This window comes from Chiroxiphia lanceolata, chromosome 2 (genome assembly GCF_009829145.1).
Source record: "Chiroxiphia lanceolata isolate bChiLan1 chromosome 2, bChiLan1.pri, whole genome shotgun sequence".
Lineage (NCBI taxonomy): Eukaryota > Metazoa > Chordata > Aves > Passeriformes > Pipridae > Chiroxiphia > Chiroxiphia lanceolata.
Genome location: NC_045638.1, coordinates 32,169,980 through 32,191,972, shown reverse-complemented (window position 1 = coordinate 32,191,972; position 21,993 = coordinate 32,169,980). Strand labels below are relative to the sequence as shown.

The 21,993-nt window shown below is 38.1% G+C and overlaps 1 protein-coding gene across 1 annotated transcript in view; it reads left to right on the top strand.

The window, feature by feature from the left end:
- TMEM131 (transmembrane protein 131) overlaps positions 1-21,993 on the top strand; it is a 92,285-nt gene that overhangs the window by 65,435 nt on the left and 4,857 nt on the right. The window contains exons 20-39 of the mRNA XM_032680677.1: positions 917-1,069; positions 1,217-1,292; positions 1,395-1,512; positions 2,763-2,901; positions 2,993-3,102; positions 3,485-3,551; positions 4,453-4,604; positions 5,551-5,693; positions 6,818-7,004; positions 8,127-8,312; positions 10,216-10,374; positions 10,961-11,556; positions 14,967-15,142; positions 16,318-16,445; positions 17,786-17,910; positions 18,061-18,219; positions 18,960-19,131; positions 19,475-19,596; positions 19,701-19,797; positions 20,894-20,991. Coding sequence (XP_032536568.1) covers positions 917-1,069; positions 1,217-1,292; positions 1,395-1,512; positions 2,763-2,901; positions 2,993-3,102; positions 3,485-3,551; positions 4,453-4,604; positions 5,551-5,693; positions 6,818-7,004; positions 8,127-8,312; positions 10,216-10,374; positions 10,961-11,556; positions 14,967-15,142; positions 16,318-16,445; positions 17,786-17,910; positions 18,061-18,219; positions 18,960-19,131; positions 19,475-19,596; positions 19,701-19,797; positions 20,894-20,991 — 3,163 coding nt within the window. The remainder of the gene's footprint in view (positions 1-916; positions 1,070-1,216; positions 1,293-1,394; positions 1,513-2,762; positions 2,902-2,992; positions 3,103-3,484; positions 3,552-4,452; positions 4,605-5,550; positions 5,694-6,817; positions 7,005-8,126; positions 8,313-10,215; positions 10,375-10,960; positions 11,557-14,966; positions 15,143-16,317; positions 16,446-17,785; positions 17,911-18,060; positions 18,220-18,959; positions 19,132-19,474; positions 19,597-19,700; positions 19,798-20,893; positions 20,992-21,993) is intronic.

The window sequence follows — 21,993 nt, the reverse complement described above, 5'->3', positions numbered from 1 at the left end:
TCCTTACTATGGAGAAATTTTTTAAAAGCTGCAAGTATTAGTTTAAGGGGAATATTAAAACCTCAAGTCATGTTCATTGGAAGATAGTCTTGGGGATTTATATTTGCTCGTATTATTTTACATAAATCTGAAGTCTCACTACCAGTCCTGAATTGCACATTTCTTCCTTTTGTTTTGTTTTTTATTAGTTGTTTACTCTGTACTTGTCAGGGCCGGGTGTTGAAGTAAAGTGTAAAACGTGACCACAGAACAGTTGGTTTACAATTGAGGGCAGGGGGAGAACTTGAGCATTGCAATGATTCTGATCATGGCAAATGATTGAACTACATGTTCTGTGCTTAAAAGGTAAAACAACATTTGACTCAGTAAAGGAAGCAGGGTGTAAAGGTGTGGAGAAAAAAACTTGCACTGTTTTCTTCTTAAATGTTGTAATTTTGGTGGCTGATATCTTAATCACATTGGGAGCAGGAAGAAGGGTTGTATCTGTGTTTTAAATGCCCTCTGTCACCTGTAGTGTTTGTAATCCATAGCTTCCCTTTAATATTCCTTTAAGGTTATTTCTAATTACTATTTCTAATTACTAGCAGGTTTTCCCTTGCCTTTCCTGTTCTGGTACTTTTTTTAACATGATGTGATTAAGGAGAACTGTTTTCCTAGCTCCTCAAGATTCTTAAGGTAATCTTAATTTTCAGAAAGGGATGAACTGTGTTTGGAAGCAGATGGAGGAAAGAATACAATTTCACAGAAAGTTATTACCTTGAAGTGTTGCAAGTGGCATTTTTTTAAGATAACATAGTTAAAAATCTCGATTTAACATTTCAGCACTGCTGTGGTCCTTGCCAGCCTGCATAAATAAATACATACGCTAGGGAAAATGCATATCCTGCACACTTTTCCCCTCTTTTGTTTTCTTTAGGGGAAAGTAGTTCACCAGAGCCTGAATATTATGAACTCCTTTTCTCAGAAAGTGAAAATACAACACATACGGTCCCTGTCAGAAGATATAAGGTTTTCTTACAGAAGGCTAAGAAGTAATAAAGACGATTTAGAACCAGGGAAAAAATCAAAGGTTTGTTTATGCCTTATTTCTAAATGTTTGTAAGTTCTCTCTTCTATATATGTTAAGTTTCTGTGGTCATCAGAAATCTTATTTCTTTTTTCTTTGGTCATTAGATTTACTGTGCTGTTGATTTATCTTCTCTTATCTGTTTTGCAGATTGCAAATATTTATTTTGATCCTGGTGCACAATGTGGAGATCGTTGTTATGTAGGATTGCCTTTTCTAACTAAATGTAAGTAATGTTCAACTTCCTAATAAAAATAATTTAAAATAAGTTTTGTCCTTAAGCAATGATGTTACTTGAGGAGTTAAAAAAACACATTATTTCTTAAAGCGGAATCTAAAGTTCAGCACAGCATAGCAATGCAAGAAGATGCATGGGATTCTGACTGGGATTTGCATGAGAACTTATTCAAAGAATGGACAGAAATAAAAGAGAACTCAAGCCATAGGTAAGTATTTTATCCCTGTTATTTTCTCAGGCCTTAAATCACTGGAAAACTCTGATATGTGTGCTCTTATAAGGTTTCTTAATACCTTATATTTCTGAAAAACCTTAATACAAGGTTTCTCTTTCTTTCTGCCTGTTGAGAGGGAACCAAGAAAGGAATTGCTCGGCCTTCTCTGCAAAACTTCTCAAGAGAGCATTTTAAAAGTTAAAAAACAGTAATAATTTCTTCAAGTCAAACACAACACGGAAAGTTACTATTCACTGGAGTTTGCTGCAGTTTTTGAAAAGATGGCAACAGCAAAGCAATCTCTACTCTGCAAAAACTTCCAAAACCAGATTTTGTTGTTTGTGCAGTATCCCTGCTTAAAGTTCTTTAAAATAGTAACCTCAATATTCCTCTGTCTGTACTGAGGTTATTGCATTTCAGTGAATTAGCAAGTTGTCTTGTACTTTATCTTGAGATTTGCAGAATGGAAGATGATCAGTGGTTGCTACTTAATTTTTAGAAACAGTCAAACTCCACAGACTGCTACATACCTTTTAAACGTGTGCCTTCTCATACATAAAGTTGATTTAATCTCCAAGAGACACAAGTTAATCTTAACAGCAAGTGCGTGTCTTTTGTGATGATAGCATCCAGACTGCCATTTCAAAAAAGGTATGTGACGAAGCAAAATGTCTGTATAGAACAAAATAGAGCAACAAAAGCATACCCTCTTATCACTTTGTTATCTAATGTGGAGAGCTTGTAGGAGAATGGGACCCAAGTCTGCTGTGGAGGGTGGTTATAGCATTATAACAAATCATATATTAAGATGTATTAATGTATCTTAATAGCAAAGAACTTCATTCAGCAATAGAAATAGTGGCTCACAGTGTGACTAGTTCAAATTTGGTTTAGATTTATTAGGAATATAGGCACAGAGACTGTGTACCCATTGCATCTAAAGTATGCATACAGATTTACTGTACATCACACATGTGCAGGCAGAATACATTTTCTGGATAGTGGATGTCTGGATGCTGTATTGCAGTTTTTCCTTTCTACTCTTTATACCTTTGTAAATCATCAGATTAGCTTTGGGTTATTTTTCCTACTGATCTGAATCTGTTATATTCTCAAAATTTGTTTCTGCAGTAGGTGTAGCTCTTCTTGCTTCTCAAACTAATGTTGTTTTCAGGGTGCTTTTAAGCCCTCTGGTTTTTCTAGGCTTTTCTGTTTTAAAGTAAGTTATATCACTGTTTCTCCAGACTGAATGCTGTATTTGAAGTAGACACAGATCTTCAGAAGGATGTCCGGTTGAAAATTACAGCAGAAATGGCCTGGCCTTCCATCCTTATTTCACCACGCCATCTAAACTTCCCTCTCACCAACACAAACAGCTCATCAGTAAGTTATTTTGGTGATAGTATCATTTTAATAGGTATTTCTAATTACATTAATTCTAAAATAAACTTTTAAAAATTGTGTTTCTGAATAGGAAGAAGAAATTTTTCTAGAAAATCCAGCAGATGTTCCTGTGTATATTCAGTTTCTTCCGGTAGCTCTGTATTCTAACCCATCCACTTTTGTTGATAAGCTCTTAGAACGGTAAGTATTGTTGTGGAGTCCTTGGAGTGCTCTCACTCTGCAACAAAATGCATTTTACAAAAAATGCATGCATGATTTGGCAGTTTTGTTGGTAGTTACAGTGTTGACCACTTCTAGAATTTGAATCGTTAGGCCAGTTGAGATCCGAATCTGTTGCCATTGAGCACGCGTCTGTATTTTTTGTTGAGCTAAATTGTGTTTACGTTTCTTTCTTAACTTGATGTACAAGGGGGGAAATGGAAAAATAAAAACAAATTATTCTTTCAGCTGCATATTGAATTTTACCATGGATTCTTGATTTGTGCTAAAATCTCTAAATGCAAGTATGTCACCATCTTCCCTGATCCGGGAGAAATAAAAAATTATGATTTTTTTTTTTCAGGTTTAATTTGAGTAAACCAACTAATTTCAATCAGAGGACTCTAGAGTTCCAGGTCTTCAGAAATTGTGTAAGTATTTCAATACATTCTTCATAATTTTAAATTTAGTTATTTTAGCGTTTCGTAAGAGTTCAGCCATACATGTCTTCAAGTTCGGTTATTACTGTGCAGAATGTGATGCCTCTCTTGGATATTTTCAGGAAATTGAGAAAAGTAATATTTCTTCAAATATAACAATTAAAGTGTCACTTTTTCTATGTGCTTACATTATAATACAACTGTAGAAGTTATGGGAAAACTGCATTTACTTGTTCTCTTACTGACGGAGGATTATTTTCTTCAGTATAGTGGTTACTAGTCCTAAAATTAGCAAAGTATTGAGTTTTCCATTGGTTTGTTGGTTCTTTTAAGTGATTTAAGTTTTGTGGATCCTCATGTGCCTTTTCACATAGAGCGTGCCACATCCTAAGCACTTCTTTTCTCCTCTGGCTTTTCCCCTCCACTTGCAGTTTGTGCAGTGTCTAAAGTCAAATGGCAAACTTAGCAAAATACACTTTTTTGGGTAGTTCTATTTTATTTGCTTTTTCCCCTTAAAACATTTTTAGAATATATAAACAATGCAAAATTCTGAGGAGAGAAAATATTCCGTAATGACTTAAAGCTAATTTAGTATTTAAAATACATACATAAGAACTTTTGAACTCTTTCTTCTACTAGAACTTTCTGACAGAATCTACATGGGTGTAGTTTAGGTCAGTTCTGTTCTGTCATGTTGTTCTATTTCTCCATAAACAAAGACAATTTACTAATAAGTAGGGAAATTCATGTGCCATCAGAGTTTCTGGTTAAGAAAACCGAAATGTCATTGGGTAGTACACTTATTTATGACAAGACCAGTTTTTTAGCTGAAATAATACCATTCCTAGCAAATATATGTGAAGTGTTGCTTTGTTTTCTCTACTCTCTTAAGGTCCAGCCACTGCAGACCACCATGGGACTTACAAAGGGCTTGACTCGTCATTCCGTTCTAAGCCTAATATTAAAACCTGGTGAGAGAAAGTCTGTCAAAGTAAAGTTTATTCCAGTTCTTAATAAAACTGTTTCATCATTGATTGTTATCAGGTAAGACAGATATTTCCGAAATGAGTATGAGTTTTTCTGATGTTTTTTATTTATATATATAAGGTCATACTTATGATCAGCTGTCAAAAAACTATTGCTTTTACAAGAATAATTGTAGAATCCTGTGTGTCTGCAGAAGGGTTTAATTTAGATGTAATTGTGACGTTATACAGTTGTTAAACTGTATTCAGTACATATTCAGTAATATAAATATATAATGCACTGTTATCAGAGAATCGCAGAAGGGTCTGGGTTGGAAGGGACCTTTCAAGGTCATTAATCCAACGCCCCTGCAGTGAGCAGGGGCATCTTCAGCTTGCTCAAAGCCCTGTCAGACCTGAGTCCTCTGGACTCACTCCAGAAGGTCGATAATCCTTCCTGTCCTGGCACCCCAGAGCTGGATGCAGGCTGGGGTCTCACAAGAGCAGAGTAGAGGGGCAGAATCACCTCCCTTGACCTGCTGGTCATAGTGCTTTTGATGCAGCCCAGGACGTGGTTGGCTTTGGGGGCTTCAAGCACATATTGCCAGCTCATGTCCAGTTTTTCATCCACCAATACCTGGAGACTTGATTTCTTAAGTACATACTACACTGTCTTGAAAGTAGAGACACTGGTTATAGATGCCATTTGCAAGATCAAGCTGCAATGCAAGTTCAGTCTTTACTAAAGAGCTCTGAATAACTACTCCACTTTTGTATCAAGTGTGATGCATTAATAAGAGATTCAAATTTTAACAAGTATTTTATTGGGGTTTGTATTTGTATATGCTGTGATTTCTTAGGCCTTTTGTCTTGCAAACACTATGGTTGAGATCCCCAGTATTTACTTCCATGTTGTGGGGAATTATCTGTGGAACTGCTTATATTTTTGTTCTCCAGATTTGGAATATAACTTCATAGTCTGTAGAGAAGCTTTTATAAATGTTTCCCCCTTTTTTTGTACACAGAAATAATTTGACTGTAATAGATGCCATAATGGTACAAGGACAAGGAACAACTGAGAGCTTGAAGATTGCAGGCAAACCTCCTGGTCCAGGAAGTTCTTTACGCTTTAAAATCACAGAAGCATTATTAAAAGACTGTTCAGAAAGTGAGTACTTCTTGAGCTAGTATGCAGAACAGAAAAGAAATTATATTTTACACGTAAAACTTTTAATGTGTGGAAATATTTTCCCCCTGTTCTAGTACCCCAGAAATTTCCTTCCTTTACATATCTTAAAATTACTACTTTATTTAGGCAGAATATTAAATATGTCTTTCATTTTAACTTGAAAACTAGGAAAGATAAAACAGAAACCCGTTGTCCATTAAAATGCAAGACAGAGGAGATGAAGATCCTGATATATTTATTAGCATAATCTGTAATTCCTAAATTTAAGACAAATTGGATCACAAACATAACTTCTGTGTATTTTTTTCTTCTCACACCTTCAGAATCTTTAAGCACATAGCCAACAGGGAAAAAGTTCGGGTATGCTCCTTGATGAAAATTAAATTGCAGCCAGATTCTACTGTAGGATCAGAGGTTTTTCTGCCCTGTAGCCCCAGGCTTGCTTCTGCGAGGAGAGCTAGGAGTACCTGTATTAACCAAAGGAACTGGTAGAAGAGGTTTAGTTGTATCTGGTGTCAAAATCTACTCTGCTACTCTGCAGTTTTCCAGACATATTTCTAAGGTGCCATGTTAATTATTATCTGAGATTATTCTGCTTTTTTTGATGGAGGAATAAGAAAACTTCAGGTTTACTCATTACCTCTTACATGTTGTGGTTTAGGTATTTTTTTGCTAATAAGATATGTATAGCTAGCCATGGATTTTTATTTTTAAGACACCGAAAGAAAAAAACCCAACAGTTTTAATTCTTCGTTTGATGGGACTGTTCACAGAATACCACAAAGGTATTAGGCAGTACATCAAAGAACTTCTGAAGCTTAGATGATTTTTTTGTGAGGCAGCAGTGCTATCAGAGGTTCAGGGTATTTCTTCCCTGATGAGTTAGAGGGCTCTGGAATTGCACAAATGCCCTACCTTGACAATGATGAGAATCTGGCTGCAGGGATATGTTCCTACAGGTTACTTAGTTTATTTCCATGAGCCTCACTAGTCTCTCTTATGCTGTAGTACTGACAGCACTCTATTCTGCTGTAGAATATGAATGTAGTGAAGGATGTCTGTTTAGCATAACACTAACCACTTTTCTGCTGTTTTTTTTCTAGAAATGAAATACAAAGAACCAAATTTCACACTGAGAAGAACATTTAAAGTGGAAAATACAGGACAGCTGCAGATTAATGTGAAAACAATGGAAATCAGTGGCTATACATGTGAAGGATACGGATTTAAAGTAGTTAACTGTCAGGAATTTGCACTAAGTGCCAATGCCTCTAAAGACATTGTCATATTGTAAGTATTTTTTCTTACATCTAAATCAAGTCTTACATTTGGATTTTTAATTTTGTTTCAGAGGAAAACTCTCTTGGTTAAATTCTAAGGGCTTTTTACTGAAGCTTTGTGTGTTTGGGGGTTTTATATAACTTTATACAATCATGACATTTTTTCTCTCTTCTTGGAAACACTATTTGATTTTTCATTGTGTTTTTGTGACTGGATATAGTATTAGTTCTCTTAATATTCAGTAAGTATATCTTACTGAGTCAGAATAATGTTACTGTATGGGATTTTATACATTTCCTTCATTTTAGTTGTGAATGCACGTGGGATCTAGGTTTACGTATGGTTTTGGTGCATTGCAGTATGTAGAAAGGAGCCTTAGTCTAAGGATTGTTATTGTAATGAACAGTATTTTAGTCTTGAATATTTTGTCTGTTGCCTTAATGACAGCGATTGTGTAATTCTGACAGTTTTTATTGTAAAGATCTCTGCACCAAACACCGATCATTTAACAGTGCTTTGATTTAAAGTTAACTACTCAGAATATGGTATCTAACAAGTTCAGAAGATGCTTCTGTTCTGCAAGTGGATGTACAAAATATTGCAGGCAGTGAAACTTCACCAGTATTTCTGCACAATCTTAGTTTATGATGAGACCATGACGTAGTAGGGATGTTTTTGAAAAGGCACACGTTAGTGACTTAAAGGTGAAATGTTTAAAAACTTTGTGGCTCACATAATAGTTGGTTGCATTGCTTACTTAGAGCTGCTGTTAAATTTTTACTGTATTCATAGCTTTTTTTTAACAGATTTGGTCAAAATTTATTTTTGGTTATTATAACTTCATATGGTATCTCAGGAGTAATCTACTGTCAGATGTGTTAAGCATAGGTATTAATGTTGTAGTCAAATACTTCTTGAGGTGTTTGATAGATACTCTTAAGTGTTTTTAGGCTGTGTGGTAATTGATGGAGTTGGGTTGTATTTTTTGTTTGTTTTCGTGGGGTTTTTTGTGGATTTTTTTTGTGGGTTTTGTGGTTTTTGGTTTGTTTTTAATTTATGAGTCTTAAAAATTGCCTCAAACTTTCATGCTATTCACATGAAAAGTTCTAACATGCTTTACTTTGTTTTCAGGTTTACACCAGATTTCACTGCTTCCAGAGTCATACGTGAATTAAAATTCATCACTGCAGGAGGCTCTGAATTCGTATTTATCTTGAATGCATCGCTTCCATATCACATGTTGGCAACATGTGCAGAGGCTCTCCCCAGGCCCAATTGGGAACTGGCACTGTACATAATCATCTCAGGAATAATGAGGTAGTGTGTGTGTTTGTTCTTACAGGCACAAACTACTGCTGTTTGAATACAGGTTACAGAGAAGCACATATGTATTCCATACGTGCTGTAATTGGTGTAAAGTAAAATAGGGTGAGGTCAAAAAGGAGAACAAATTAATAAACACTTCTCTAGATGGGGTGTGAACAGTTTTTAAGGCTGAGGAGTACTGACTTTGTGCTCAAAGCAAGGACAAAAAAATATACTTCTTGCTTGAGCCTGTTTCCTTAAATGAGATACATACTCCTGTTAGCCCTGGTAATTTGTAGGGTCTTGAATGAGATTAGGTATTAAAGCACTGCTAGCCATGAATTCCTATAGAAATGTAAGCGTACTTCTGGAGTATTGTGCTTCAGAGAGATATGAGGCAGTGACTGTAATGAGCTTAGCAGATGCCTTGGATGAATTTAACTTTGCTGCCACTGCTGTGTGACAGACAACTGGTGATACTAATAATGGGATTTCTGAGAACCTGAAGGACATTGTTTGCAACACTGCAAACTCACAGGTTACGTAGCAGCATATTAATACACTTTTTTCCTCAGCAAACAGACACGTTCATTATGTCTAGTTGAATTATGAGATGAAAATTCCACCATTTACATAGTCTAACATCTACCTATCTTTATTTATTTGAAATCTGAGGTTATAAATTGTCTGTTCCTGCTCACCTCTTGGATGTGAGACACTTACCCCCACTGCTTTTGTCCAGGGAAAACCCTACCATGGAATCTTACCAGTATGAGTTTTGATTTACCAATAACAACAATGCTGTTTTTCTGTTCATTAGTGTTAAGCTTATATCTAAGTGTGAAAGGAGTCGGTGCTGTAGATGCCTGTAATGAAAATGTGGTCTTTCTGTGTGCTCCAAATCCAAAGCATTATCACACTATCACGCACATGTAATTTCCTGCGCTTTTTTTTTCTTCAAAGTAAGTTACTGGCTTTTCCATTTTGCTGTACTGTGTTACACAAATGTTCACTTAGGGTGTCTTTCCTTCTAGGGATTGACAAAAGAAATAGAGAAGATAGTTACACCCCACTTCATTTTCTTTTTTTTGCTCTTCAGCACTTTCCTAAGTAATGCAGTCACTAACACTGCATTACTTAAAGTGCTGAGTAAGTACTTACGTGGTTTACTTCTGTATATTTGTTAGATATGTATAGGCTGAGTTTCTTTTTTGTTCTTTGACAGTGAATAATGCTTGCCAGCTCATAACTGTAGTTTGCATGGATAATTTATATGTGCTGTACTTGTCAATTAGACTTTACAAAAGAGTAGAGAATACTAATACCTTACTGTGTCTTTTTTTTATAAGTACAAACATCCTTCTTAGGAGCAAACTAGAGAGGAGTCCTAACATATTTCATAATATTCCAAGGTTCCTATGCATAGGCAGCCACACTTACACTTAGGGCGCCATCATGTATGGGTTTGGTAGTTGTCACTAAAATAACTCTTCCATATCATTGCAAAGCTATCCTTAATTTCTAGGAATGAACGCTAGGAGTTTGTATTGTTCATGTTTTTTAATTTGATAAGGTGGTGTTTATTGTAGCCTTCCCTAAATCACTGTTGGTTCGGATTCTTACCATGCTTGTGGCTCCAGGTTTTGAAGTCCAACTTTTTTTCTTTTGGATTATTATTCTTGGCAACTGCATGTCAGACTTGCATCTAGTTTCCATTCTCGGTGCTGGCAATGTGCTTATATCACACTATGCTATTGTGTGTTACGTTTCTATCAGACAAAATTGTGGTTTCGATGCAGTTTTCAGCATTTTCAGTACAAGGTACAATTTTTGTCCTGTGTGATTAAACTCATTAGCCTTAAAATGCTCAAAACTAAGAAATAAATCCTTAGATGACTGCCTCTCTTCTCTGCAGTGTACTCTTTCTCTTGGTGATTGGAACAGCCTATCTAGAAGCTCAAGGAATTTGGGAGCCATTTAGAAGACGCTTGTCCTTTGAGGCCTCAAACCCTCCCTTTGATATGGGAAGGCCACTTGATCTCAGGAGAATAGTTGGAATTTCATCTGATGGAAAGTAAGTAAATATTTGGGGTTCTTGTGGTATTTTTCCCATTTATTTCCTCTTTAATTATCAAACCAGTAAAAAAGTAATACTGCTCTATAGAACAGGTGAATGAATAAAGATCCTCTCAGTTACTTATAAAAAGATGGCTTGGATTAAAAGATGACTTTTGTGATTGTGAGGAATGTCCTTTCTTTGAAAAAAAAAAAAGGAAAGAAAAGAATCCCACCAAAACCAAACTGTACCAAGATTCCTGTTAATGCTCTCAAAAATGAAAGGTATAGACTGCAGAAAAATTGCAGGCCAGAAGTTCCTGCCTTTGGTGTCTTAGGTTAGCTAAAGAACTTCTCCTTTCAGGGTTCCCTCTGACATATATGTATTGACTGTCATTTTACTGTAGTTTGGTTCGTATGTAGAGCGAGCAAGCAATTGAACAGGAAATGATGAGGGCTACTGACTTGTCAGACAAGTTGTAGACATTTTTGCTGGTTGTATGCCAACAGCAGTGTAGTTCAAGGCTTCTTTTGGACATGGTGATTCTTTTTTCTTGGTGAAGAATGGAAACATTAAGTGTGTTTTAAACACGTTATTCTTCCAGCTTGAATATGCTTGGATCGGATTCTAATCACAGTTCAACCAGAGGGATCTACGGAGCAGGCAGTTCGTCTTCACGATCCGGTGCAGGGAATCATAAACAATGCAATGCAACAGCACACCTTCACAGCAATAGAAATGCACCTGATGTTGAAAACATCAAATCCAAAACCAGTTCAAGCATACCTAACAGGACTTCAGCACAAGCAGCTTCCATGCAGTCAGTGAACAGAACGGGCCCCTTTACCTTGGATTCGGGTTCCACAGCTCAGACTCATGCTGCAGGCAGAAGAGCCAAGGGGACGAGGCAGAACCAGCAGCCAATGCAGCAGCAGGCACCAGCTTTGGCAGAGCAGCCCCTCCAGCAACCCTCAGCATCTGGGCCCCAGCAGCAAGAGCAACAGACTGAAAGTGCTTTGCCACAGCTCCCGCTTCTCAGCCCACCTCATGGCGAATGTGCCAGCAGCAGAAGGCACAGCTCAGAGGATTCAGATCTCACTGGGCTCATAGAAACTATGGAAAAAGACTTTGACCACCCAGAATCCCCTTCCCCTGATGTGTTTACAGAGCAGCCCCCATCTCCACTAGCAAAAAACAAAGGTAATAATACAATTGTGCTTTAACAGGATGATTCATTATGTAAGGCACAGGACAAGATTTAATCAGCTGTAAAGGTCATGTTTTCACAGTGTGAAAAACAATAGCTTCTGGGGTTCCCTGTCCTGCAGTATGTGCCTGTGTCTTGAACACTTCTGTTGCTTTATGGCAGTGAAGTTTGTGCTGTGCTAGCTTGTCATTCTTCCTGCAAAAATGCTGGAATGTTTTGATGAAACAAAGTATGAATATCTAAACATCTGATCCCCTGGAGAAGAAAGATGCTTTTGGTTGCTATTCCTTTGCCTTTGGGTTAGCATCCATGCCTCCCACCTCCATGATTTGTACTTGAGGCTCAGGGTTGAGGAAAGGAAAAGGAAGTTGTCCTAGTGTATTGTGAAAAGTGAGGCAGGGAGGAGGGGAAGAGAGAAAGATGGGTAAGCCCCTGTGGTACTGTTTGGCAATGGAATTCTTCATGCCCAGACTTGCAGTTGTAAAAAATCCTTGATGTCAGGTGGTCGGCAAATTAACATATGGCACCTGTATCTATACGTTACATTCATTTTTGCATGAGGTTAGAGTTGAGTTAGAACTGTTTATCCATCGTTTCAGTTGCCTAGAGTTTAAAATTAATTTTTTACATTAGATATGTTTAGACTTCTGAAATTATACATCAGTTATTTCCTTCTTATGAACACTTTGTTAGAGTAAAACTTCTAATCATGATTTTTGTATGAGCAATTTCAGTTGTATCTCAGAATTATGTGATTATTTAATCTTAATGTGTTTATTTCTAAACATATTTTTCACTTTTGCTACCAACACTGTTGTGCAGAAATGGTACTGATACTGTGTTGCTTATTAGAGATCAAGTTAAGAAAATGAGTCATAGGAAGGCATATAAACACCACAGCATCTGTGTGATCATGGACCACCAAAGAGGAAAGCTTCACTCTGTTAAGTGGTAATGAGCAGAAAGTTCTTAATTAGTTCAGAGTGGCTGTTACAATGCATTTGGACTTTCAAAGTGGAGACTCTGAAATGATGAGAGGCTTTGGGATCCTGCTGAAATACGCTACTTATGCTGTTTTGTTTTCGGCAAAGGTATATGTAGTTGGGGGAATTAAGAGAATTGCAACCAATTTGTCAGGTACTCATTCCATAAAGGCTAAGTGGATTTCCAGAAGGTGGTGTGACAGTAGGTAGGTTTCATGGACAGTGTCTGTGTTGGCAAACAGTGCAGTGCTGGAGCTCTGGAAAGCAAAGTGTCTGGCAGTGAGGATGCAGTGTCCTCATAGGGCACATGTGAGCAGATGTGCAGTGGACTGATCCAGTCTCCGTACTGAATGCCTTAAAGAGCTAGGAGTGCTTCTGGAGCACATCTTCCATTTCTAGTTCAGCCTAAGAAGGAACCAGCTCTTGCACTCGAGTGTGATTTTGTGATGCAGCTGCACATGCTTTGTGGGGACCACTGAGTTTGGTTTCAAAAGCATATTCCCAATCCAGATAATGTAGCGTACCCATTTCCATTTGCCCTCTCTAAAAATGTAAAACTGTAGAGGAAGTTCTATCTGGATCTATATACACACACTGATATTTGTCTTTAGATAAGTAGTTAGAACTAGTCACAAACGTTTGTAGAAGCACGAGCTTCTGGACTAAACTGTCTGTCATAAGATCCTGTGCAGGATTCCTGTTTTTATAGTCTATTTTTTCAGCTCCCTAATACTTGTGTGTTAGCTCACTGCTGCAGAGGCTGCATTAGATTTTTGTTAAAAAGCTGCTTTACATTATATTTTAATGTCATTAAATCTTTACATAGGTTTTTCTAATGATGAACACTAAACTGCTTAGCAATCCTGAATTTAGACTGCATTTGAAGCAAATCTTGGAGCAAGGCTGCCTGAGGCACATCCAAAATACCCCCAATATACCAGAAGCAGACCTTTAGAAAATTTCCATAGAAAGATGTGCTTGTATTTATGCATCTGTTTGCATTCATGCTGAAAAGCATATTTGTAATTCCAGTACTTTTGTTTTCTTGATACAACCATTGATATTTATGTGCTAAAAAACCAAAGTTTAAGGGCACTGCTTCTTGATATGTATTTGGTTTGGTATTTGCCAAAACACTGGCAAATTTCTGGTTTGGTACAAACTTTACCATTTTGCCAGATGAAATATAACAGCTGTCATGGTGCTTCCAGTCTCAGTTCCAGCTTGTGCTGGTACAAACCAAGAAGAGGCTGAATCCAGTTATTCAGCACAGGTTAACTGAGGCTTGAGTGAGCTGCTAAGTCTGTCCAGGAGGCTGTATGCAGGCACTGTGTGGCTCATAAATGAGAATGCTTCTTCTGAAGGGCAGAATATTAGAAAGATCCTATGAGTAAAGGCATATTACATCTAATAAAAGACATAAGAATGTTGTGAAAGCTTACATCCTCTAAGAGAACAGCAACAGGCAATGGTAAGCTGATGAAGACTCCACACACGCACATGCACAGTTGCTCTGTATTGATGCCTTTTTTTTTTTTTTGATGACTTTTTTTATTCCTTGGGAGCCTAATCCTGCCTGTCTTGCAAGCCAGGACCTTTGGCTTGATTTTGAAGGCTCTTAAACATCTGCATTTTGACCTTCTACTGTGCTGCATCTCAGTTAACCTGAAATTGCTGGAAAAGTAAGCATTATTTATTTGTATGTGTATTGCTTCAAGAAAATTGATCAGACATCCCTTGGAGTGTTTAATGCATTGTTTTCCCTGCTCTGAGATATAGTAACATTTTAATGTGTCAAGCTAAACTTTTTTACAGTCAACTTAGTCAGACATCTTAGAATAGTCCACTCTGAAAGAATAAACTATGTTAAGAGGAGAAAGCATACTTGGGTGTAAGATTTTCAGGTTTGGGGTGTTTGGGTTTTTTAGCTCTTTGCTAGACAAATACTATTAGTGATTTTTCTCATTCACACTAGTCTTATTTCAAGTTATTTTGTGTTTTTTCTAAATGACAAGCATGCTAATAGTTTCTGTTCTTCATTTGTTCGGATGATAAAGCTTGTGTCAACTTCTGAAGTTTGTTTAAATATAATCTTACATGGTTAAACTGTCAAATTGAATTCTATGTTGTTTAAAAGCAATCCCAGGAACAGAGCAGAGAAGAATAATAGGGAGCCAAGTGCCCACATCCACAGAGAGACACTGAGAGTACAGCTCAGGAGCATAAATGAGATGGTGGAGAACGGAGTTCTTCAAGTCTAATGCTTTTGCTCACAGTGAAGGGGCAGTTAAGTGGTTGATGTGTCCTAATAGGCAGCACATTTCAGAGGCTTAATCATGTGGGTTAGCCTCTGAAATGAAAGGAACTAGCCCATCTCTGAGTATTGCTGTTGAGAATCTGAAGCATCCATATCTTCCTAGGAAAAGGGAAAACAATTCAGCGCAAGGCTAAGCCACAGAAAAAGCGGGAAGAAAAGGACAGAAGAGGGAAAGGAAAGCAACAAGAGGATGAGCTGAAGGATTCCTTGGCAGATGATGACAGTTCTTCAACCACAACAGAAACCTCAAACCCAGATACGGAACCACTGCTCAAAGAGGTACAGCACTGCTCAGAAAAGGAGGCCCTTGTGTAGCTGGTGTGTCACCTGTTAAGTAGGAACACAGTCTCTTTCCGCCACGCCACCCTCAGCTTTCATATAATACCCTAACAAAGGAAGAACATTAATTAAAAAACATCCTTCCCGATCCTTGCCTTCATTTCTCTATCAGATTTGCTCCTCTATGAGTGCAAACATTCTTGAATCATGTAGTCACAGGACTGAAAATGCCTGGGTGACTGTGGCTTGAATAAGCCACCAGCTGCCAGCAGCACTGTGGGAATTGTTTCTCGGTACCCTCCTGGCCTATTCTGTTTGCAGAATAAAATGCCACAGTATGGACACTGATTTCACTCCATAATTAAGGTGTATGCTAAATCCATGTCTTTTGTCAATTACAAGGGGTCAGATCAATGGTAGTAACTTGTCAGTAAGTAGTTAACTTAATTACCTCATACAATACCCCTACCTTTATTTGACTCATTTGGCTCACTTGCTTCTAGGTAATAAACTAAATCCCCAGTTTGTGTAGTGGGACTAAACAGAGCAGAGGTAATTGAGAAAGGAAGAAAACAAAGCCTAAATTGACATCTTAAATTTGAACTTTGGAAAAGACTGGGGGGAAAAAAAAAAAAGAAATCCATGTGATATATTTTAAAGGTTATGGTTTAGTAAGTTGTCACTTGAAAATCACCATTGATTTTTTTTCAAGATGGCTATTTGAGACTATACTTGTATTTAGAAAGTATTAGAAGTACGGTTAAAGAAAATAATAAATTGAATGGTAAAGTGTCTCATATTCTTTGCTTTGTTGAAGAGTCTGTTTTAGGTGGCCTGGACTGCGTTACAGCAGATGCAGTAAACGTCTCAGTACAGAGCTAGCATGTTATTAAGTAGACTCAGAGGCCGTGGCTGGAGGAGCTGTGTATTTGCAAACACCAGATCTGCTTGAAGCACATTAATTTGCTATTTCGATTTCTACTTCTCCAGATAGGAAAAAATAGATACCACATTTTATAGGTAAACTCACTAAGTAATAAAAGAGAACTTCAGTGCTACAAAAATGCTCATGTTTTCCAATAGCATTCTTTCCTCAGTCCTGTTTATACTATGTTTGTTGTGATGCAAGAAGAACTTTCCTTTTAATTAATATTAATATGTTATGTCTTTTATAGGAACCTGAAAAACAAAAGGGAAAAGTTATAGCAGAAAAACCTGAAAATGAAATAGTCCCAGTAAAACAGAAAACTAAAAAAGTACTTACAGGTATCAAGAAAGAAATCCCTGTAGATGTGAAAACCAGGTAAGCATAATAAAGGCTTTTTTAGTAGGGAAAGTACTGTACTTGAAGGGAAGATGTATTGATAAAAATCTCTGTATTTGACTGTTGTGGCTGCCAGTTTGGCATATGCCAACAGCAGGTACCTTTAAGCAGTTTCTTCTTCCTTCCTTGATATCAGGGAATATCTGAAGCTTGTAAATAATAAATTAGTTAAAGGGGAATATAGCACATAAGTGCAAGCTAAATCCAGACATGAAAATCAGGCAAAGCCATGTTGAGATTTTTATAATAGACATTGCATACACAAAGTGGGGTTAATGTTTCTAGTGGCAGCACAGCGAGGCAGCACCAATATGAGTGCCTTTAGTTGCCATTGGTGAAACTGCAGCCATGCAGTTTCCATTTTCATATCACGGAGTAAGGTCAGTCTTGGATATGTTATGAAAGGAGGCTGCTGCTGCTGTCCCGTAGTGTCAGGTGGTTGATTGCAGAGGATAGAAATGGCAAAAATGAAGAATCTGTCTTACTATAGCTAATTCATTCCAAAATATTATTCTGAAACCAGGTCGCTATCCAAGTGCCACAAAAGTAAACTTTACTGAACTGAGGTGTAGTATATTGGCTATGTTTTCCCTGTTGCTGTATTTAATAGTAGACTGAGTTCAGTAGTTAGAAGAAATTAATTTTTTTCAAAATATTTCTCAAAACTTTGCCTGGCAAAGTCTCCTCCTTATCTTATTTATTCTTATGCTTATGTACTTTCCTTTATCATATAACTCAGAAGTTCGTTACATGTGACAGTTTTCAAAGACCACAATGAGAGCTGGTTTGGAATCCTTCTACAAGAAGGATCCTTCTACTAGAAAGTGTGAGAGATGGAATCAAATAGCTACAGAAAAAGAGCAATAGACAGCCAGATGGATTTGGTGGTGCATTTGAATAATTTTATGTCATTGACTAAAAAACAGTCCTGTACATTTAGGGCAATAGCATATTAGGAGCACATGATCTAACAGGGTTGTGTGGGGGCAGAGTAGAAAAAGGGTAGTTGCCATCTCTTGTTGCCTCTGTATAATCAAACAGGTTTTGTAATCCTGGAGCTCCAGGATGAAAGCTGCTCCTGGAAGGTGAGTGAGCCCTAATACATATGTGGAGCAGTGTGGGTAGAAAATGATCTAGGGCTATGAAGGGTGGAGTTGCATATAGGAGAAAAACATAATTCTGCTTATTCATAAGAAAGCCACAAGAGACCACTGTTTTGTGAGAAAGCATGTATGGCCCGTATATATAATGTGTATGTATGTATGTGTATGAAATCCTTTTCAGCACTTCAAAATAAATGAATTTCTGTTTTCATTTAGTCCCTTGGAATTGTCTTATACTCCCCCATTGGAAAACAAGCAGCGCAAACCCTTTCCATCCAAGATCTCTACACAGCACCTTTTGACGAGTGGGTCTAAATCAAGAAACCTCCCCAAAACAAGAGGTAGTGTGAGGCTGTTTTTTTATAAATACATCAAGACTTTTATTTGGTTGTTTGTAACCCCTCTTGAGTGCTTAATTCTAAGTCTGGTGTGCAAAGATAGCTGTTCAGTTTATTATCCATACACTTGCTTTTCTTCTTTTGTTTTGATAGGTCCAAGCAGTAAATTAATGGAGAGCAGGCCATCAGTATTAGCCAAATTTCTCCCCAGTGGTTCTGGGCCAGAGCTAGGAAACACAAGCAGCTCAGAAGGGGAAAAGGATTCTCCACCACCAGAGTGGGACTCTGTGCCTCTCCACAAAGCTGGCAGCTGTAAGTAATCATTAGACAATGGCAGAATGAGTCTTCTACAATTAATATCTGTAGATAGAAACCTGTCTCCTTTTCACTGCACAGCTATGCTGTGTTTTTCTGCTGTAGACCCCTTATTGATAGCATCTGATGTGATTTGGGAGGTTTGAAAATGGAGCGGGCAGAACATGGACCATTCTACAGTTCTTCAGTGATGAACAGGATTTAGAAGCTGCTGGAGGAATTGAGGAAATGAGAATTACTGCTCCAAAAAATATGCATTTTCTACAGCAGATGGGGTTTTGGTTGGTCAAGTCTGCTGCAGCCAAAGTTGAAACTAATTAGATGATTTGTCCTTGAGAGGGAACACTGAGAACACTTTAACGCAGTGGTTGGCAGGGGACACTCTTACAAGCATTTTCGTTGCGTTATATGTTCCTTTGTGTGGGAACCAAATCACCTTCCTCTTGGTTGCTTGTGAACTTAAATCATACCTCTCCACAGCACTCACTAGGAAAGATTCCTTCTTCTGCACAGATCTGTTTGTCTTGGCACTTTTGTTGCAATACAGTCTCTCTGAAAATAGACAGTAAACCTGAATAACCAGAGGTGAATATAGAGAAGAAACTGCTGCTTCCATCACTGGGAGCAAACAGCCTTTGTCATAATTCCTCCATTTGAACAGAAAGGATAGCAGAAGTTCGAGAAGCCTTTGTTGTAATAGAAATACTATGAAAGATGTTTTGTGTTTCTCTCTATAGCTACAGACAACCTTTATAAGCTCTCTCTACAAACCCTGAATGCAGATGCTTTCCTGAAACAGAGACAGCCCTCACCGACACCCGCCTCTCCATCTCCTCCTCCTCCCACATCATTTGCTTTTGGGCCACGAGGAGGCACTTACAGCAGCATTGTGAACAGCAGCTGCAGCAAGTGAGTCCAGATCAGTGCCTCCTACTGATTTCACAGACACTGAGCAGTTGTGGAACCTGCCTGTTTCACAGGGTGCATCTTCCTTTTCTCAGACCCATTTCCTTTTCCTGTGGAAACTGCTTTTTTGCAGATACACCACTGTGCATATCTTGCCACTCTATTTATATTTTTCTGGTGTTTCTTACAACTTGGTAGATTGGAAAAAGGTGCAATTACAGGAACTGTTGAGCTGTTGTGAAAGTTTTCGTAAATTCTAGCTTAAATTGCTGGGTTTTTTATCACACTGCTGAAGTCCAGAACTTTACTCTTTTTTTTCTTTTTTTTTTTTTTTTCTTCTTTTTAGTGAAACGAAAAGCAAGCAGGCTAATGGTACCAAACATAAGCTGTCAAAGGCAGCTTCTCTTCCAGGCAGGAATGGTAACCCCACTTTTGCTGCTGTAGCTGCAGGTTATGACAAGAGCCCAGGTACAGAACCAGTCTGGAGTTGTAAATATTTCTCAATATTTCCTGAATGTTCTGTTATTTTGCTAGGGTTTATGTACTCATTTTTTACATACATATTCTTACAGGTGGCAGTGGTTTACCAAAGGCTTCTCCAAGCAAGATGGATGTTTCCAGCAATATCAGCATTTCCCACACAGTTGTTGACAGTGATGGCTCTGACAGGTAATTTTTATATTCTCTAGGCAAATACCTGAGCACCTAGAAAAGAAGATTGTGAGCTATTAATGGCATTTTGAAGGGAGTGACAGAATTCATTCTGGTTACTTTTTTTTAAGCTATTTTTTAAAGCCTGAGCACAGCATCTCTCACCTTGCGTAAAAGTTCAGAAATTGCAAGTGACTCAAAACTAGAAAGAAGGATGTTCTGCATGTGATAGGAACTTCCCCTTACACAATGCTAGTAACTCAACAATCTTGTGTTCTCAGGCATTTGAACAATGAGAAATCAGCTTGGCTCTCTCAATACTGAGGAGTGTGTACCAAGGTCTCTTGAAATAGTTCACAGGCAGAATATCTTGCTGTACAGCAATACCTTTCACTCCCAATTTTAACACCAAGATCAGAACTATCAGTGGGCTTTGTGTTCTGAGTAGGAGCAGAATACAGCTACACTCAGACATGTTCCCCAAGGCACGTGTATTTTCTGGCATATTTTGGCAGTGAATCTTGATCTCGCTTGTAAAAAGCAGTGTCTGGTAACCTTTGTGGAATAGGTAAGAGACTTGAATTCAAGCTTCAATATGCAAAGGAATTGTTTTTCTGAGTGAAGTTGGATGGGGAAGAGGGGGTGTTTTTGTGAATGTTTCTCACTGGTTCCAGTTAACTCATGTTAGTTACAAGAAACTTGCCCACAAGCCAGAGCGTGAGCATTTGTATCCCTTCTCAGTGGCTCTAATTTTTACCTGCTTGCCAAAAAAACTGCGCTATGGCTTGGACCCTGTGAGTTTGCTGAAAAACTGTTCAAAAGAGCTGCTCTCAAATTTGTGTTTATGCTCAATCTACAGATTAAAGACACTGTGTCTGTATTACTGTGTTGCTCCAAGGTGGGTGTATACACAGGAAAATGGTATTTCACTGAGATCCCTTATGAAACAAAAATAAGCTGATTTCATAACTCTCAATCACCATTAAATACATATGGTTAAGTATATACACACACTTGTACATATACATTTGTACATAGGTCAGTAACTTAATGTTGTCAATAGTACTGTGTTAATAAGTTGTGTATTGCTTTCCTGTTACTCCGTAATATGTAGTTCGGGTTTGTGGAGCCCTATCAGCAATCCCAGCAGTCCCGATTTCACGCCTCTCAACTCATTCTCTGCATTTGGACATTCTTTTAACTTAACTGGAGGTGAGTTTTCCTTTTCAGATATTGTTCCATATTCAAATACAGGTAAAGAAATGGTGTATCTCCATTGCATAGTCTTAAGTGCAGACAGCATTCCCATCCTCACACCTAAAAGGGAAGACTGTGTAGGAAAGTGTGTTAAGAATTTGGTGATATATTCTGTGTTTCAGTCCAGAGAAAGTGTTAGTGGAAATTCTTTGAGTGTTTGATGGGCTGGAAATTCTTGAGTTGGGAATTTCTGATATTTGAATTTTTTTCTTAGTCTTTTCCCCTCCCTCCTCCAAAGCTTTACTGTAGGTCTCACAAGAGTGCCAGTAGGCCTGTGGTTTCCTGAGCATAAAGACCTGCATAAAACCATTGCTTTGTAAGTGAGGCAATGGCCCCAGATGACCTGCTGCTTTCCTCTTGTGTTTCCATCCAGTATTTGTATAGCTGTACAACGAACTGATGCACACTAAGCCCAGCAATCAATTCCTGTATTTAAATATTTAGGTAAACCTTTAGTAAATGACACAGAGATGGGCAGGCAGGCTATATTGCAGGGCATGGATGCTCTGTGTACTTGGGAAGATTTCCATACGGTATTTGGGGATGCATGGTGTGTTTTAAGGCAGCTGCAAAAGATGATAAGCAAAGCAAACTTTGGATGTGGCATCTGCAAAATGGATAGTGTGTCGGCTGAAAAATGCTATCTACTGAAAAAGTTGTATGTCTGCTGAAAAATGCAAACAATGGCAGATGCTGCTGCTGTGGAGTTTTTTCATCTTCATCAGCAACCCTTGGCACCAGTGACTCTGAGGGACACCAGTAAGAGCCTGGGACCAGTTGCATGTGCAGGGAAGAGGCAAGCTGGGACTGCTGGTGCTGCCCTCTCCTTTTCATAGCAGAGATGAGGATGGGGATGGGGCACCACCAGTGTTGCCTCCTACCAGGAGTCACCTGGGAAGGGAGTGCTGTGAGGCCAATGAATGCTGCCACTATTAGAGGCTCCTTCAGCCCAGTCAC